General features: G+C 37.2%; 1 protein-coding gene across 16 annotated transcripts in view; it reads right to left on the minus strand.

Annotated features, from left to right (window-relative positions):
- Positions 1-3,427: 3,427 nt before the first annotated feature.
- KAT6B (lysine acetyltransferase 6B) overlaps positions 3,428-19,565 on the minus strand; it is a 111,377-nt gene continuing 95,239 nt past the window's right edge. For all 16 annotated transcript variants that reach the window (XM_069019327.1, XM_069019326.1, XM_069019322.1 and 13 more), the window contains 5 exons: positions 13,304-13,535; positions 11,375-11,534; positions 10,507-10,773; positions 9,001-9,301; positions 3,428-7,338 (listed from right to left, as the gene is read on the minus strand). In XM_069019327.1, the coding sequence (XP_068875428.1) occupies positions 4,853-7,338; positions 9,001-9,301; positions 10,507-10,773; positions 11,375-11,534; positions 13,304-13,535 (3,446 nt within the window). In that variant the 3' untranslated portion in view covers positions 3,428-4,852. The remainder of the gene's footprint in view (positions 7,339-9,000; positions 9,302-10,506; positions 10,774-11,374; positions 11,535-13,303; positions 13,536-19,565) is intronic.

Consider the following 19,565-nt stretch of genomic DNA (forward strand, 5'->3'; position numbering starts at 1 on the left):
AGTATGAACTGTGTAAGTATTGGATACCTGTGAAAAAAAAAATACAGGGCAGAAATGTGCCATTGAGAACTGCAAGGATATGCTACAAACCAGGGTTGAGCACAATTTTATTCTATTTTTTGTAGATGTTAACAATGCTTCACAGGCTTGGCATCTTTAGTGTAAAGGCCCTCCTATTCCTCCACTTCCTTTTGGGGCCCAAAACCCAGTAAATCATTCATCTCCAAACACTACCTGTACCCAAGGCTGCAGATACCCATAATACAATGCTTTTGATTTATCACTTGGATTTATCTGCATAATAAACACCTTATCTTTAAATTCTCAGAAAAACAGACCACATTTAATACAACTAAACTACTGCCAAAAACCAAATTAGACATCACAATGTGAACAATATTCATGATAGAGATACACAAACTCTGGGACTTTGAGCAAATTAAGTAGCCCTATACCTGTATTAGGAGGGGCAAAAAAAACCACTGAAAAAAACCCCCAGAAATAATAGGGAACTCAAAGGGAGTAATTTGATATTTCAAAAATAAATAAGCACTCACGATGTGAGTTTAGAGTAAAAATATTTTTGGATGGGGTCCCTCAACTCTTCCCACCTACTTCCATAGCCCTTCAAATGCACCTTTTCAGACCACTTTATTGTCTACTGCAGTTTAATTCACAGCCAGACACAGAACAGTTCTCCCAGCCTTGTGTCAGACAGATCTGCCTTGCATGGCCCTGCTTTCACTTACGGTGGCGGCAAAAGCTGAAATTTTTTTAGCATTTGCTTTAGAGACAGGAATTCTGTACCAAATGATAAACTAAATGATAACAAATATCAGTGATGATTTCCCTTTGTCAAGTTACAGGTTGTCTTCTTTCTTGTATCCTGCATGAGAGCTTGATGACTGCTGTAACTGAAAGAGGACTTGTAATTGATTTACATGCATAATTGATCACCGTCAGCACTACAGAAAATTGCCAGGGCCATTATTTCTCTTTACCATGCTGATATAAATGGAGTTTGTTTCCATTCACCACCCTGCCTGATGGACAAATTAAACAGCTTATAAAACTGAGAGACACGGACAGTGATCTAACATGGAAGATTAGTACCTTTAGCAGACCTTCATTTCTATCAGAGATTCTTACAATGTTAGTAAAAAATCGGTTGCATTTTGCCCACAGCTAGGGGATCAGATAGCCTGAGTGCAACAACACTTACCATTCCTGTCTTTGCTGAAGGGCTGAGTGCAGCTCCCAGGGGCACTGTCATTTGGCAGCTTCCAGATTAAGTATGTTCTGCTCCAAAGACAAATATCTTTCCTAGAACCAGGTCTTGCCTGAAGGACTCAGCTGGCACAGCTGTGCCTACTAAGTAGTTCTGAAGTAAACATACTTTTCATTTACTTTCCAGCTTTTTTTGCCTACTGTTCTCCCAGAATTAATGGGACTTAATCAGAAAAGCAGAAGTTCTGGAACACTTGACTTCCACAAAGTGAGGCAGCTCTTGCAAGCTGCTGATCAGCTGATTAACAAGCGTCAGCAGCACCGACTCCAGCTACAAGCCAGGTCTGCATGTAACACACACACGGAACAAGGCAAGTTGACTTCCTTCTTGCCAACCACCAGTGGCATGGAGCATTCTGTAAGAGTGCATGGCCAAGGAAGCTGCCTACACTTCACAAGAATCAGCTACTGCCATTCTGTGAAGAATTTTTTTGAAGACAGTAAAGCAAGAGCTCATTCCCCTCTGGGATGGTGCTAGAGCACACAGTCAAAACTGACACTGCAATGTGCACACAAGACAGAGAACAAGTAAGTACATCTGTCAAGGAAAAGACAACCTTCTTATATATCAGAAATTTTAGTGCAGTAATGCAATTCACAGCTAAGCAGTCATTATGGGAAAAGATGCAGGATAGTCCCTTGTCCTCCTGAAAGGAATTCAATTCTGAAAAAACAAAATTCTATTGGAAACTCGCCTGTTGTGTGCACACTATGCATCATTTCCCAAACAACTTTTAACCCATATATTGTAAATACAGAATTTTAGCAATATGATGGAGTTGGGATGCTCTGTTTCAGGTTAGCAACTATTTGAAATGGTAAGAAGGTCTGATTTGTCTGTATGTTACAGACTTCAAAACTTGAAACTAAACAGCAGCAGATAAAGACCCAGGTGCCTTTTTCATTCACTGTAAAAACACACAAATGAAAAATCACAGAACATAATGCTACTTTGAGATACAATTATTTAACAAAGATAGGGTCCTAGCTAAACACACCTGAAGGCTGCACATAACTGTGTTGAGTTCCACTTTCCTTTTCCTAAGCATAAAAAAGGGAAGTTACTTTGTGAAGATGAAAACAAAGTTTAAGTACTATGAATACTCTCTGCCTTCAATCAACAAATTTGACAATGTAAGGGCATGAACCAAGATCTTTGCTGTATTGTGCTCTCCTTATCAAGTGTTCTGAACTTCTAAAACACAAGTTACTGCAGATTACCATTGGACCAGCAATTTTAGCTCTCATTCAGATTCACTATTTTAGACTGCTGCTCCATTGTATTAAAACTGAACAGGTCATGCACATGAATGTGTAGTATCAGTTTCTTGATTTGGCACCATCACACAGTAATGGTTTTATTTAAAGAAATACACATTTCTTTGACTTTTAGATATACGAAATACTACCTTTAAAGCTGTTTTATATACTGGAATGGGGACACAGTTTGCAGTCAAGATGGCCAATCTTTTCACCTTCACAACCTTACTGCAGTGACAGTGGCAACATCCACATTAGAAGCATTTTGAAAAATTATCACAAGGATTTTTTCTGGTGTAGATTCACACATACCACATTTGAATTTGTCCACTCATGAGATCCACATATAGACAGCCTTCTTGTCTTTAACAGACCTTTCATTGCTAGATGAGAAATGCTCATCTCTGTGTGTTTGTGTGCCCATATACATGCATATACACAGAACCTATAGATTCAACGCAGAATTTGCATCATCTTGTCACCCAGCAACAATGACAAAGGAAGAGATTACAATTCTATCATTAACATACAGTTCAAACACCACGTCTGTTACTATCATATATCCTTTTATATATATATATATTCACACTTTCTATAGGAAAGAAGTTTCATACATTAAATATTGACAACCTTGTAAGGTATTAAATACATATTTATTCAATATTTTATTAAGATTATTAAAAAAAATAATCTTAGCTATTTATTTTCACAAGGTGTATGCAATTATGATGAGTAACCTACGCTTAAGCTCTAAACAGCCTAATCCAAACCCCACCAACTTTAATGGGCTTTAGATCAAGCATGTGAGAGCACCGTAACAAACACTGTTTCAGGAGGTAATTCCCATGCAACATCAAACTATGACAAGACACAAGAGGCTAAAAATGGCTCATCATAATTTATTTTATGTTAAAATGTACAGCTTGGGGGGGGGGGTGTAGTTTTTTGCAGTTTTTATTTTTGTTGCTTGGGTGGGTCTTTTGTGGGTATTTTTTAAGTGACTGACTAAAAAGATAACAGATAAATACAAGAGTGTCACTGGGTCCTATTTTTACATGTATCAAGCCTCTTCTGTTCGGCCCTTACAGTCACTCTGTACAGGTACAAAGGCTACAAAAAAGGAAGCAATATAAACAGACACAAATAACTTTTGCTTTTTTACATGCGATCTGTAAGCTTAGTTTGAGCTATTCACACGCTACTGCTCTATTTTTTCCCTTAAAAAATAACTCCAATATTTTATAAAGATAGAAAAATCTACAGATGGAATGAAAATGTAAAGTTAGAGGCATTTCCATAAAATAGCAACTTTACACCAAATTCACTACTTTTTTTTTTTTTTAAATCCTGCCAAGTATTTGGACATCTACGAAAATGTTTCAAAACTTGACAAATAAACACTGAGATGTTTCAATCAACAAAAAAACATAACAGTTTTTATAAAACAGAAAGCTGCCTTTTTTCCTACCCCAGCCCCAAAGAAACTGGTCACAAAAATGGAAAAGAGTCTCAACTTTACACTAAACATACAGCAATAAAACCCTTTGAACTAACCAAAATGTGAATAGCTTTTGCAGCTTTTTTTTTATTATTTTTACAAGTTTTATAATTAACAAAAATATAATTCTGGTTTTTTTACCCCTCAAACTAGGGTAACCTAATCAAGGCAAAAAAATTAAGAAATGGCTTACTGTTAAGCACAACACTTGTACAGTACTACAAAATGCACTGTCACTAACAAAGACATTAGCGGCATGCAGAAGTGTCACCTTCAGAAACAAAATAATACAATAAAAGAACTGCTAAAAGGCATTTACATGTGGGGAAAGGAGAGAGAAAAAGCTCATGATCCAGTACTGTCTGATAGTTTTGGAGTCTATTCATCCACATTTTTAATGGGAGCAGGCACATAAAATGGCTCTGAACCATCAGCTGCTGTGTAATTGCAGTTCATAGAAAGAGTTCTTCCTTTCCAGAGAACTTCAAGCTCAATGAAATAAACAAAAAATGGAAAACCACCTAATTCCCCCCAAAGAGAAATCTCACAATGTTAAAAAAATAAACAAAAAAACCCAAAAGAGAACAAAACAAAACCAAAAAAATTTAAAAAAAACCAAAAACAAACCAACAAAGCAAGAAATAAAGAAAAACTTGTATAAGGCTTTCTGCTGCATACAGCTTTTAAATGGTGCCAACAAATGTTTTTGCATTCACACCAATTGCTGGTTTTGAAATCGTACTCTCCAAAGGTATTTGTGCAGATCTATCCCATACGCCGGTTTGGTAGTGCGTCTCTCCCAAGGGCCTACCTTCTCATGTAGGATCCATTGAGAGACTGTTTGGACATGCCTGTGTTCATGTAGCCGTGGTGGCCCGGAGGAGTGTACATCATGTTACTGTGGGGTGCTGTCTGCATTGGCTGCTGTGCATATGGCTGAGTTCCCATCATTCCCATTTGCATCTGCATAGGGTACTGGGGGGTTTGATTCATATACCCATGATTACTGTGATAGCCACTATTCATCATTGGCTGGGACATACTGTAACCGTTCATAGCATTAAGGGTATTCATATTCATGTTCACTGAATTGACATTATAAGCAGGGGCTGGCATCAAATTTACACTCATGTTCATGCCGCGCTGCATTGTTAAGGTCCGTGCGGGCCCTTGCATGGCCACAGTCTGTGAAGCTCGCCCATAAATTTGTGGCTGATGGGCTGCAGCAGCAGGTGGCAGCGGTGTGGATTTGGTTCTTACAGAGACATGACCTTTGCTGGCCATCTGAGTCTGCAGTCTTTGGGTGTGGGATATTCCAATATTCGATGAAGTCATATTACGCTGCAAAAGGGGAGGTGGCAAATTCATGGGAGGAGGAGTAAGGTTGGGGGGAGGGGTCATGGTCGCCTGTGCTTGGGGTCCTCCAGGAACAGCATGTGGAGACTGAGAAAGCTGAACAAGCCCTGTGTTACTTAAGGGGGCAGACAAAGAGGCACTGTTTGCATAGGAAGTTACAGCAGCTGAATGGCTGTAAGGCAAAGAATGATCCATAAGCGTATTAGTTAACTGTTGCAGTTTGGCAAGGCTGAAGGTGGCAGATGGCTGTGAGTAATGCCCTGCTCCAAATTCACTCTGCCCCATTCTTTCATATAATCCAATGTTGGCATTGCTAGTCTCAGGGATTTCAGTCAACTGCATAGGTGGTGTAAAATTAGCAGCCATGCTGCACTGGGATAACTGTTGGTTGCTGCTTGGAGGCCTTTCAACAACACAGCCTTGGGGAGATTTTACATTACAAGTGGGAGGAGAATTGATGTTTGCTTGTTGCATCATACTGCAACTTCCATTAATGTTAGACATCTGCTGGGTCACTGCACAGCTACTCTGCGTTAGGTTACTAGATGTAAGGCTACTGTATGAGCAACTGTTTTGAGAAGAGTTGTTTCCACAGATACTACTACCCATTGTAGAATCATAACTGCTTGGGTTTTCATAGTTTTCTGTGGTGCTCTCAATACTTCCTAAGTCACTAAACCCACTATCCACAACTTGCTGCGAATGATCAGAAACAGAGGGAACATCCATCATTGGGCTGGTCTCCATGTTCTGTAGAGACGGCACAGAAATGGCACTTTGATCTGGGCTGATCTGAGCATAGCTGTTCTCTAAAGGAGCAACATTTGGACTATTAACAGAACGAACTGACTGGCTGGGATGAGAGTGCACAGATGAAACTGGGCTGCTGTGGTCAGACTGCTGACAGTCATCCAGTGTGGTCATTTGGGGACTTTGGTCATTGTGGGCATAGTTCTGCAAACTTCTACAGGCCTCTTGAGTCTCTGCACAGTCCTGAAATGTATCTTCATGTTCACTTGTTTCTTGGGTTAGAGACTGTACTGCTTGAACCGTCTCCGAGTCAATCTCCATGGTCTCAGTACTCTCTCCCTTGAAATCGGAATGTAATTCTTCACCAGCTTTTTGGTCCTGGTTGTTGTCTGCATGATCATCATCAGATTCAGGCACTGGGTCTGAATCTGTAGCAAGTTCTTTCTGGTCACTTTCACACTCATCAGCTGCAAGGTCAACACCACAATCCATTAACTCCTCCTGATTTGAATTACCAGTTTGAACATTTACGTCTAAAAAAGATTGCTGGGTTTCCAGCATTTCTTTGAAAGCTTCACCAGGCAATTCCTCTTTCTCCACTTCCGTTGAACCCATGTGACTATCATCTTCATCATCTGCATCATGATCCTCATTGTGAGAAGGCTCTTCATCATCTTCCTCCTCTTCCTCCTGATCATCCAAATGCACAGACTCCTCTTTTTGCACAAAAACTTCCTCTGCTTTGTCTTTTTCTTGATCTTTTGAATTGATTCCATCTTCTTCTATGCTCCTTTCTTCTTCCCCAGCTTTCATGGTATCATTTTCTTGTTTTTCAAAGGGTTCACTGGATGGATGCAGAGGTTCAGGTTCTACCTCTTTCACCTCATCATCTGGTGGTGGTAATGCTTCAACAGGTTCTTTAACAGCTTCCTCCGTAACAGCAGGAACTGAGCAGGGCTTGTCTTCAGCTACTTCCTTTTGTTCCTCCACCAGCACCTGATAGTCAGGCTCCATGGGAGTCTCAGGTGGAGTATATAAATTAAGCTTAAAGCCAGGTTTTCTTTCTTTGCTTTGCCTCCATTTAGATGGACCACGCTTAACTCCTTTGGGCCAACCCTGCTTACTCTTTAAAGGTTCAAGATTGTCTTTAGTGCTTTCTTCCAGCACAGCTACATCCTCTGTATTGTCTTTGGGAGGTAATAGAGACAAAAAAAAAAAAAAAAAAAAAAAGTCTTAGCTTGCAGACTAATCAATATTTCCCAATATAAACCTGAAAATAATTTATAAATTCAAAATGTATTAAGAAACCATGAAACAAGAGTTATAAACAGATCTCAAACCACAGTAGAATGATGTAGTATCTACAGCTCAAACACACTACACAGATATGTTATTGTTTGGTGGCCTTTTAACAGACACTAGCAGAACCACCATTTATACACTAGAAGAATCCCAGAGATTTAAATGACAAGACATGTAAACTAATGCAAATACTGTCCAAATATTTGATTTTCAACTTTTGGTTTTAGAATAGAAGTATGCCTTCACTTTATATAGACATTGATCTAATATATATTCATCTTTTCTGACAGTAATGACACAAAAGTCTGGAGTTTCCTCTGTGACCATTCTGGAGGACAAGCCATAATAAATATATAATTATGCTTTAATACCAACACTGAAAAAAGGTGATTCATTCTAGTACTGTCTCACGGGCAACATATCATGACACAGCTCACAACAGATGATAGAAGACAAAAGATAGTTAAAATTAAACACAGAGTGCATCAGAAAGCTAAATTAATCCATTGACTATAAAAAAAGGACCCAAACACATTTGCCTCTTTCCTTTCTCCCCAGATACCACTTACATATACTCTAGAAAAAAGGAGAATTACCAAGATATAACATGCTGCACTTGGGAGTGTAATGGCTTAAGTGATACTTCTGTATTGTGATGATGTGGTCCATGGGCAAATACAAAACATTAGTCTAGTTAAAACAGTGCAAACCTGACCACTGGGGCATAGCTGGAACTTGCTACTATTAGTTTAATTAGCTTCTCTTGAGAAGCTGGAAAAAGTGGCAACATTCTCATGTACCACATCACACAAGAGCTGTTTGAAATAGAAATCAGCCCACCATGATACTTCCAATGCGATTGCAAAAATACTGAAGTAGTACCTACTGGCTTCTTAGAGAAAATACACAGACCTGAAAATCTAGTAATTCATTCTGGAATTAAAACTCATAAGCAGAATTTGAGGGCCAGGAGATCAAGGGAAGAGTGTACGTTCAGAATAGCTCATCAGTAGTTTCACTATCCATCCATTAACTTTTCTGACAGGAAACATCCTTGAAATCAAACTGAAAAGCGGCTTTGAAAGGACACAGTTAAAACTGTCTGTCTCTTTCATTGGGGGAAAAAACCCCAGGATCTTGGTGCTGAGGATGTATTATTCCACAGAAGCAACAAACATTTCACTGAATTACCAACAGTGCTGAACAGAAAAATACTTGTGTAAATTGAATCTTACTTTACTTACTTGTATCCTTTACCACTGATACAAAAACTATATTGGACAATATTCCAGTGCTACCCTTTGCACTGTTAAGTATGAAATGCCCTGTTGCAGGGACATAAAAGTTGGTTTTGACAACATGACAAGAACTTCAATGCCTCAGAACTTCAATTTCCTCAATGCAAAAAGCAAATTATAATATTATAATAATAATGGCTAAATACATCTCATTAAAAATTTCAAGATTTATGACAAAAATAAACACTTCTTTAGAAGGCCACCCAACAAAATTAATTTTGTGAAGATATAAGAACATTTTAAGTTTACCTGTACAATTTTCATCACTCCTGTAACAATGAATATCTTTCTCCTCCTTGTTCTGCTCTTCTTCCTCCTGTTTCTGCTGCCCAGGTTGATACTCAAAAGCTTTTCTAATCACAGGCTTAAAGTCATCATCTTCTCCATCCATCTCACAGGTGGGTTCCAGCTGCGGCATGGGACGCTCTTCATCTGAGTTATCAAATGGCTCATTCAACACCTCTGTTGTTTCAGAAATTGTCTCTGTTGTAACACTGCTGTTTATCCTTCTGCGTTTACGGCCCCTTTTCTTTTTCAGTATGAAAGGTCTCTGAAAAATAATTCCACAAATAAAACTCTTCCTACATTCCCGTTCGCTAACTGATTATGGACATAAATTTTTGTAGAGTGAGTTTACAATAATCTATTTACTCATTCAAAAAACCACTTTACGTTGCATCAAATTCAAATGTAGACAATCTAAAAGTAAAATGTCTAAACAGTTAAAATAGGTATGTATACATGTATACAAACTTTTCTGTAAGTAAAAGTGAAGGCTAGAATTTTCTTCATATTGTAGTGTCTTGTACCTTCTTCTGTCAAATAATATTCATAGCATTATTACATAAACTGTACTCACACATTTTTCCTCTGTAGATTTATAATTCCCCAACAACCTTCACAAGTATCAAAGCTTATTCTTCTACATTTCAGATTTCTGCTATTTTTAGAAATAAGTATGTACACAGAAAAATAGGTAACATTGAGGAAGTGCACCTCAAGAATCCTACAGATGGCTGCTATTAAAAAAAAAAACTGTTAAAGATTTTGTTTTCCTATTATTATACATTCTCCGAGATTTATAGTTATTTTAAAGTAAGCTCAGTTAAAGTATTAACAAAAGGGACAATCCAATTTCCTAATTCTCACCAGAAACACCTCAATACATAGGCTAAGGTGAGTGCTTTAAAATTTTGAGATTCTTAAGTTTACTAATTTAATCAACTCAGAGAGTTGATTTTTCAAAGAAATTAAAAATTATAAAAACATGGCAGTAACCAGAATTAAACATTTAAATTAGAAGAATACGGGTAAAAAACCCCTTTTGTTTTAACAACATTTCTTTTGAAAAACTTTATGCCCCTTTTAGGAGTTCCTATAATTAAAAAAAAAACATAAAAAGATAAACCCCACTAGCTGGACTCCATCTTAATACAAAAAAAGAAAGAACCATTAAAATATCGAACCAATACCAATGCTAAACAGCAGAGGGCAATCTCTAGTTTAAAAATTAACAGGAAATTCTGATTTTTTTATGTCACTAGTATTTTATAGTTCTGTGAAAAATCCTAAAGACAAAAAATGGGATGGAGTGCATAAAGGAGAAGAGAGGAGTAGTTAAGTGTCCAAATAACACATAAAGGATTAAAACAGTCTAACAAATGTTTGTAGAAAGCCAGATTGTTATTTTGATGATAACGATTTGACTGAAATCAGAGACAAGTGACTTTGCACAAAACCACTGAAGTAACACACCTTTCTTTTCATGGCCAGTGACTGGGGCTTTGTCAGCCGGGGAGGCGAACTCTGTTGATTCTCATCCCCGCCATCCTCCTCACTGCTTTCTTTAGAGTGTTCTGTGGATTGCCCTCGCTCCCCCACCACTGCCACACTTTCTGGAGATCGTAAATATTTATTTTTAGATTGTACTTTTGCAGGTGATTGCCTACTATTATTTCTTGTGGAGAATATTTCTTGCTCTTCCTTTTCCCAGCAGCTAGCTTGTTCCATAAGACGCTCAGCCTGAAGGGTTGAGGTTAAAATAACAGGTCACCGAAACAGCATTTACTTAGCCATATCCTTTACATTCAGCTAAATAGTTAAAATAAGTCAACCCTGATTAGCACTGCTGGCTAACCTAGCAACAACATTTCAGCTGAATCATCTAGTTGCTCCTTTACAACAGTTAACAGATAACAAACCAAAGAAGATTGCATTTCATGGGATATTTAGCACTATTAATGATGCAGCGAATTGATTTAAGTCCTTTAGCACTACATTACATGCCTACTGACTGGATCACTTTGAGCAAGTTGAGAACACAAAGAATCGATTGACAGTGCAGCCCCTGAGCTCTGCACCAAATTTGATCTGATTACATGCTCTTTGACTACCTCAAGAGTGATAAATACAGCTCCACGACAACTGATTCACATTTTAAGTTTTCATATTCATCCCCCCAAAGATACCATGTGTTGCTATACAGATTCCAAAAATTCTGCATTACAATATCAGTATGGAGTGGCCAAAGTTAAATCTGCTCTATTTAAGACAGTCTAATGTTGAATATTCAAAATTATGAAAACCAAAGGAAGAGAAATTCAGAAGACATCTCTGATATTACCTCCTTTTCTGCTTCCCTCTCTTCTTCAGAAACTGCAGCATTAGAAACTAACAATGGAGTCCATCTCAAGCTTTCAGGATCTACTTCATTGATACGTGGATTCGCTTTCAGTTTCTCCATATGACTTGAAATCAGCTTTTCCCTTCTAATAATTACAAATCTACAAGCAAATAAACAGTAATTTTTAGAAAGTGATCTCCTAAAACAGCCTTTCTACAGGTGAAATCCTTTTGCAAAACAGCCTGTGAGAAAAGATGGGTAAATAAAAGGATCCATCAAACTAAAAATACCAACTGACACACAGCGATAACATGCTTACACTACTGACTGTTCACTGAGAAAAAGTGAGGAAACAACAGTTTATGAAGTGAAAGCTCAATATTAACCATCACTGGGGCAACAGAGAGAAAGTAAAGGTTTTATAGTTGACTACTCTAAACCTAATTCAAGAGGTTTAGTGTTGGCACTTGAATCACTGCCAGAACAATTTCCAATTTTAATATTATATACAAACACAGATAGAAATCACTGTGCATCATCAAGTCAAGAGTGAGAAAGTCATAATGTTACAGCTGAAGATGTAAGCTAACAGGACAAGAAAGCAAGTCAGAAGCACAGGTTTCCTAACGAAGCATACAAAGGTACTTTAGTTCTGTGCTAATGAAGTACAAAATGACTTTCCAATTACTATGAAGTGGCATATCAAAAGTAGGTAAAGACTAATAAAATAGCACAGTATGCTAATCTATTAGCACATATCCCATCAAGCTGCCCTGTTACAAAGAACTATACAATTCTAAACAACAGAGATGAGCAAGAATTTCCAGTGCGGTAAAAATCAGGTTGGTTAAGTAACAATATTCTCTCAGGAAAAAACGAAGTTTAAAAAAGAAATCAGATCCAGAACCCTTTTCCCAGAATTGTGACAAACTTCTACTTTACTACATGAAAGAAAAATTTCCCTTAAAATACATTTGTCCTCAGGTTGTCCATAACTAAGTACTCCAGAAAGTTAAGGGTTTAATGCAATGACAGCACTCCTCTTACTACTCTCACACACCATCTTGTAAGCCGATCTCCTTTTTGAAGACTTGCATTCTTACTGGCTCAAAAATTACTGGCTTTGAATACTAGTGCTGGGACACATAAAAGTTACTGAGGCTGAACTTTTCCTGATTTTAATTTTACTTTTTGGCAAGCCAGTGTTTGTAAGGCAGCTTTGATTAATTATAAAGTTTCTATGATTGGAATATCCAAAAAGAATTAAGATCATCTTCAGAAACACAAATACCATTGAAAGTCATTTAAGACATTTTATGGAAAGAAACAGACCAAACAAGAACAACAACCCAGTTAAGTTCTCAAATATCCATCAAAATCATTAAGAAAGAAGATATTCACAAAACAAGAACTCACCTTCTCAGTGCACTGACTTTCAACATTGATTGTAACATTAAATAGAACATTAAATAGAAACTTGCATTACCAGTACCTTGAGCAGGAGCACTTCACGTAGAGCTGATCTGATCCCATGAATTCAGCAATGATTGAAAGAGGGGGTGTGGAAAGAGAGACTGCCACCCACAAAGACAAATTTTTCTCTCACTAGTATTCAAAGCAAAATATTTGCACAGCAAGAGCTGGGAACACTTAAGGGAAGATCATACTGAATGAAACAAAATTCTTAACTGAAAATGTTTCAAGCTGGCCACATACTTCCAATAACCATTAACATGAAAGAGCATCCAAAAAATCATCAGGAAGAAAAGCTCTTTATGTAAGACCCATCCGTACTGACTTCTGCAATAAGATGGTTATTACTCATTTTACAGTCAAACTTTTCCACAGACATTTTTCACATCAACTGTTTTGGAAGTAGAGAATGTTTTGTCTCAGTATTTTAAAAAAATGTTTACAAGATTCACTGACCTATCTTCTCTTTTATCTATCATGCTATGTTGCTGCAAGGTTGTGGCAATATCGTGTGGACACATTCCAGTAGCTCGGCTCATTCCTTTGATGCTGATTTGTTTTTCATGGTGGCAGTTCAGGTATTCCAATATGACACTTTTCCAATAAGCCAAGTATGAGAGACGACCCAGATCGGACAATGGCTTTTCAGGGGATCCTGCTTGACCCTCTCTTCTAGAAAGTAAATAGCCTAGAATAAAAATAAACAGGATACCTTATGGAGATAACAAAAGCAAGGAATTTTAACTAGCCCTTAAGAAAGCTGGAATTAATACAAAACATAATCAGCATGACTGATTCAACTACTGAAAACTCTTGCAATTACAGAAATCCTCTCCATAAAAGAGATGAGTTTTCATCATTACAGTGACATAGGAAAAGATCAAATCCTTGCGAGTGACTCAGATCTTATGAGAATCAAATATTAACCAAAAACTCTAATTGCAAGGCAAGGACAAGAGGAAAAAGCCAACATGTTTTGGAACAGGTCCCATCATGCATGTTCTCCTTTAGAACTGCAACTCTCTGGCCTTTTGAGAAACTTTTACATCCGAGTTACACCACTGAAGCCAAGAATTTTCTGAAGAATCTCAAGAGCAAGTATCATGGGTAATTTCAGTTAAGTCATTTTTCTTCAAGAAGCCCCAAGTGACATAAGTTTTTGATTAAACAGCTAGAAGTTGTATTTTGGAGGTAACATAATTCACAAGATGAATTACTCAGAGAATTAGTTAGGAGAAATAATTAAAAAATAATCTCCCTTAATTCATATTTAAGAACATTCACATAATTCCTGCTTGCAGTCTTCAAAACAGTAACCGATCCACTATTACACAATATACCACCTTCATTTTATATTCTATGTATGTTGTAAGTCCCTTTTAACTCTTCAGCTTTAAGAGGATTTTACTATTTAGAGTAGAATATGCCTGCTTGGAGATAATAGAAGATTCCACCAGTAAAACTATTTCAGTATAGAGAAAAAACCCACAATTAAGGAAAGGTATCCTTTCACAGTCATTCATCCCTCCACAACACATATTCTGCATTGTGCCTTTACAAAAACTGCCAACATACAGGCCTTAAACAACCAGGCTTACAAAATGCTTACTCCACCATACACAGACATTATGTTTATGGAATTACATTACTCAAAGTCATTTGGAATCCACAAAAATATACAGTTCTTGAACTTTCCAATATTCTTAAATACGTTTTTCCCCCCTCAAAATTTTCAAACTCTTATTTTTCAAAGACTGATTTAAAACATATCTAGCACAGTCATGTCATGTTTATTAAACAAATCCTACTAACCTCTTCAAAAAGTTACTCCTGATCAAATTAGCTATAAATTAAAAGCGTATGATTAACATCCAGGTTTAAGAGAAGCAGTGGCTGTTTCCTTATTTTGCTGTATGGTCTACCATATACAAACCATACACACACAGAGATATTTTTCTTAGATAAAACCACAAAATACACACAAATATATGTATATTTACTCTGCCTGAAACACTGGTCTTCCCTTCCTCAGATAAAACACAAAAGGTCCACAACAGAATTTAGAAGAAACATACACAGATATGCATCGTAGTCCAATCTCCAGTTTACATAAAGAAATTTATATAGAAAAGCAAACATCCGACAACATTTCAAGTGATCACAACATAGATACTGAAATATATATATATATATATATATATATATATATATATATATATATATATATATATAGCGTGCCTTTCATATCAATTAGCATGATTGGTGATAAAATGCCAGAGCTTCAGCATACCATCCCATATCTGCCTACCTCTACAGAGCTTACATGAAGCCTGCCTACATCTGCATGGTACCACTGGAAACTCAGCAAGTAAATTTATTTTGTTTTACAGAAGGAACAATACCATAAAAATTAAGGAAGTGAAGGTATTTTAACATTTAAAATTTCAGCATATTGAACTTTTTTATAACTAGATGATACATTTTAGTACATCTTGGTACTACATGCAGCTACTGTTGACAGGAAACATCAAATTTCACATTCAACGCCACAGTGCATCTTCAATAATTTGAAGGTAGAGAATTGTTGCTTTAATTCCAACTGCACAAAAGCAGAACTACAGTGTATAGCCTGTTCTGCTTAATTTTAAACAAAGCTTCACTTGTATCAAGAAAGAATTCTGGATCAGCTTGTGTACAACACACAAAAACAAATTTTATACTAAGATGACACTGCCCATAAAAAAACCATGCAAACCTGCGGTAGTAGAAGTAGTGATGGAAGTCTCAACATAGGAAAAGAGAGGGAGAATAACCTAGATTTTAAAAATGAGGAGAACTTAGAGTTGCTTCAAGTAACTTTACAGTTTACCCTACCAACTTCACATTCAAGCAGTCTTGGGCACTAATAGAAAGTGTAGGGTATTGCAAGACCTAGATTTCATTCTTGCATTTCACTACACTGTGAAGTTACCTTCCTCTACTTTCATTTTCCTCATAGATAGGGGGCTGCACCTATACTTTCTTGGTAAACATATTATGAAGCTGAATAAGAAACTGCTATCTAAACAAAAGTTTGGAATCATTAGTTAGGCAACCACAAGTACCTTTAGAGTTTTACTAGTACATCCTGGCTCATTGTACCTTTCCTGTGTCTGGGGATTTAAAGACTAGTTCTTAGTGTTCATTTTCACTCTACATTAAAGCAGAGAAACTTTACCTGCACAGTAGTAACATCTGTCAGTATTCTTTCCCTACCTTTCTAAAATGCAACCTATGCTTTTCCAAGATACTCACATTCTAGAGGATCAAAAATATAAATCAGAGGTAACAGTCTCAGTTACATGTAGCACACACTGACTAGAAAGTCTCTCAACAGATTCTGTGATTTGAATGACACCTATTAAATTAAACTTACTTAAGAGATGCCAAGTAATTGATCTAAGAGTTGCAGGTAAATAAAAACCACTGATTTTGGTAGCTTGTGTATCTATCCTGAAGCATCTGGAATGAGCACAATATGCCCCCGTTAAACAGATACCTGCAATCTCACTGTGTCTACCTAATTTTAATAATGGATAGCCTCCAAGTGGCAACCTCAAAGAACTTTCTTAAGATATAATTTTTGATATCAGATTATGAACAATAGCAACACTCACAGAACAAAACAGAGCTCCTCACCACTCACCCCCAAGAGTAAACAAGTCAAACTGTATGGTACACAAAAAAAAGAAAACCACAACAAAATGTAAGACCTAATCAAGAACAAAGAGTCTTCTATCTTATCTTCTGGGCATAGAGTGATAGTATCACAAAATTCAACAGCCAAAATACCATTAGTTATTTTTATTTCTTGCCTTATCTCTATCCTCCACGACGAAGCAACGCACCAAATGCGATTTACAGCCTTTGATTTCTGTCACACAAACCTCCCCAGAATCACTAAGGTTTCATCTTATCCAAGATTTGAAACAATTAGAAGAAATGCAATCTGAGAAAGGGAAAAGTTAGTACAACATACATAAATTCTATGCCTTCAACACAAATTAAGGAGATAATTAGGCATTAAAACATTTAAACAAACTGACTTGTAATTATCTTGTAATTTCAATCTATGGCATTCCTAGTAATACCCCTGAAATAGCTACAGAATCCACAACACACTTATGTGAGAACAGTAACTTTAATACATCTGTGTCAGTCTCCAGAAACTTTCAGTTAGTTAACTACTGATTTTATTATGCTTGGTTCTATATCTTCAAACAAGTTAAATAGCATGAAATCAGAGGTCCAGCTTGATAGCAGGACAGTGGCCAACAGAGAAATCCAAGGGACACATTGAAACTGGCAAACAGAATCAGTCTGGCTTCATCCAAATAATTGGAACCAACTAGATGATCTTAATGTCCACACTTATTGGAATTTTTTAAGAACTTGGTAAGATATGTTAAGTATCACTTCCTTTTGCAAGCAGTGCAGAGTCCATCTTCCTCCTCCATTCGCTGCATTTACTTGTGTGTTTAGCAGCAGGAATTTATTGTCATGTCTGCTGCTGTGAGGTGAACAGACTTGTATCTCACCAGCTCTCTCCTGAAAATCTTCTACAAACCAGGATCATATCAGCCCCCTTTCACTCCTATGGCATGAAAACAGTTTTATGCATACTTCAAGTTACAAACTGCAATAAGCAGCTATTTCATTAAGTCTCTGCAAATCCCCAAGACACATCCTTCTTTCCTTACCACAAACACTTCTAAACATCACTACCTCAGCTTTATAATATTAAGCATAAATCTCAACACAGTTTTAAATTTAGCTTGAGACAGCTGAATTGATTTTTTTTATCTGTTGAAGGGATACACTTGTCCTTTTGCTCTTAACATGGTAACAAATGCAGGCTAGCCTTCAAAGGTGTAAGACAATAGAGATGCAGACTGCACAGAGGCCAGTGGAATACAAAGCAGCAGCAAACAAAAACATTAAACAAGTGGTATACTGGGAAGGACCAAATGAACAAACTAAAACTGACAGAAGGAAGTCAAATGAAGTTTGAAGATTTTTTTAAAGACACTCCTGCGATCTGAGTGCATGCTTTATATTCTATAGCAATGAACAAATCAATTTACCATTTCATTTCACAGAATAGTTAAGGTTGGAAGGGACCACTGGAGGTCATCTAGGTCAACCTCCCTGCTCAGGCAGGATCCCCTAGAGCATATTACTCAGGGCTGTGTCCTGAAACCTTTTGAACATCTCCAAGACAGAAGACTCCACAACCTCTCCAGGCAACCTGTTCCAGTGGTCAGCCACCCTCACATCCATAATTTCTGATGAATAGTCAAAGAACAGACATCTAGACTGAAATGTTCAGTTTCCTTGAGTGCAATTAACACTGACCACAATCATTATAAAGCCATTAGGCTTTCAGTAAGCTCAGGAATTAATCTTGATTCAAGCAAACCAAAAAACCCAACTTGCAAACTGGACGTAGGTGTTTGAATTACACTAGTTTGTGTTCACCCAAGACAGCATGGTCACACTGTGGCTCAGTTACACACAGCAACAGCCAAACTGTAGTATGCATATTGCACAGGATTGAATGAAGACTTCGTGGTTTCCTATTCACCTGAGAAGCTAGGGAACTTCACTAATATTAAAGTTTGAACAAGTATTTTTGATGTAATTATATTTACTATTTCTATTTTAAAACCACCTAGAACAGTCCTAGAAATGCTGTATTTTATTATTAAATACAAAGATTACTTTGTTTAGCTTAAGAGCAAACAATAGTCAGTGAGTTAGCACCCACACTTCGGAAAATAAATAACTGTAGCTGAGTAGCTTCTAAGAATGTGAAATGGAGGGTTATAGTTGGCTTGTAAGTGTATCACTCATCCTTTTATGAAAGGATCACAACACTTCTTGCCTTCTCCATTAGGCAATACAGTTGTACATTTTACTGAAAATTCCACATAGCCAGAATATAATCCATCCAGAACATCCTGAGGCAGCTTCAACACTGCATTCTCCAGAAGATGCCACTAGCTGAAACTCTAGTATAATTTCCTGTGTTCTATTACCCATGTGCTCCCTTAAGGGAGTATCTGACATCGCAACCTCACCACAAACAACAGTGCCATGTGCCATGGAGACTGTGCTGATCTAACACAATTCCTCCACTCCTTGAAATTCATTGCTTACAGACAAGCAGGTTCTTTGAGAACAGTACCACAAAGAGAGGCACTTCACTCTTTTGAGGACATCATGTATGGTGTTCAACTATTGTTCTGAAGTATCTGTGCATCGCATTGTCTTCAGCAGAAACAGAATCAGCAAAAATGTACCTGAATGGAAAACAGAGTACTGAATCTCATTCTGTCCCTGGACAAGTACTTAGGAACTGCAATTTCTTTCTCCTATGCTACTAGCAACAAATCCACGTATTTGCTTTTCACTTATGGAGGCTAAAAACCAAAACAAACAGTCTTCAAAGTGGACCCCAGGGGTAGGGATTAATGAGTCCTACTTCTTAGCTAGAACACATTTTTTTGTCTGCTACAAAAAATCTGGAAATAACAGTTTACACTGTAAATTTGAAAAGTATTTTATCTGAGAGCCTGTGATCAAGGAAACAGTTTTATGTCTTATGTATCAATCACATCACACACTGGAGACAAACATAGTTCTGATCTTGTTTAAGAAGTCATGGTCAATATCACTT

Source organism: Aphelocoma coerulescens, chromosome 6, assembly GCF_041296385.1.
Source record: "Aphelocoma coerulescens isolate FSJ_1873_10779 chromosome 6, UR_Acoe_1.0, whole genome shotgun sequence".
NCBI lineage: Eukaryota > Metazoa > Chordata > Aves > Passeriformes > Corvidae > Aphelocoma > Aphelocoma coerulescens.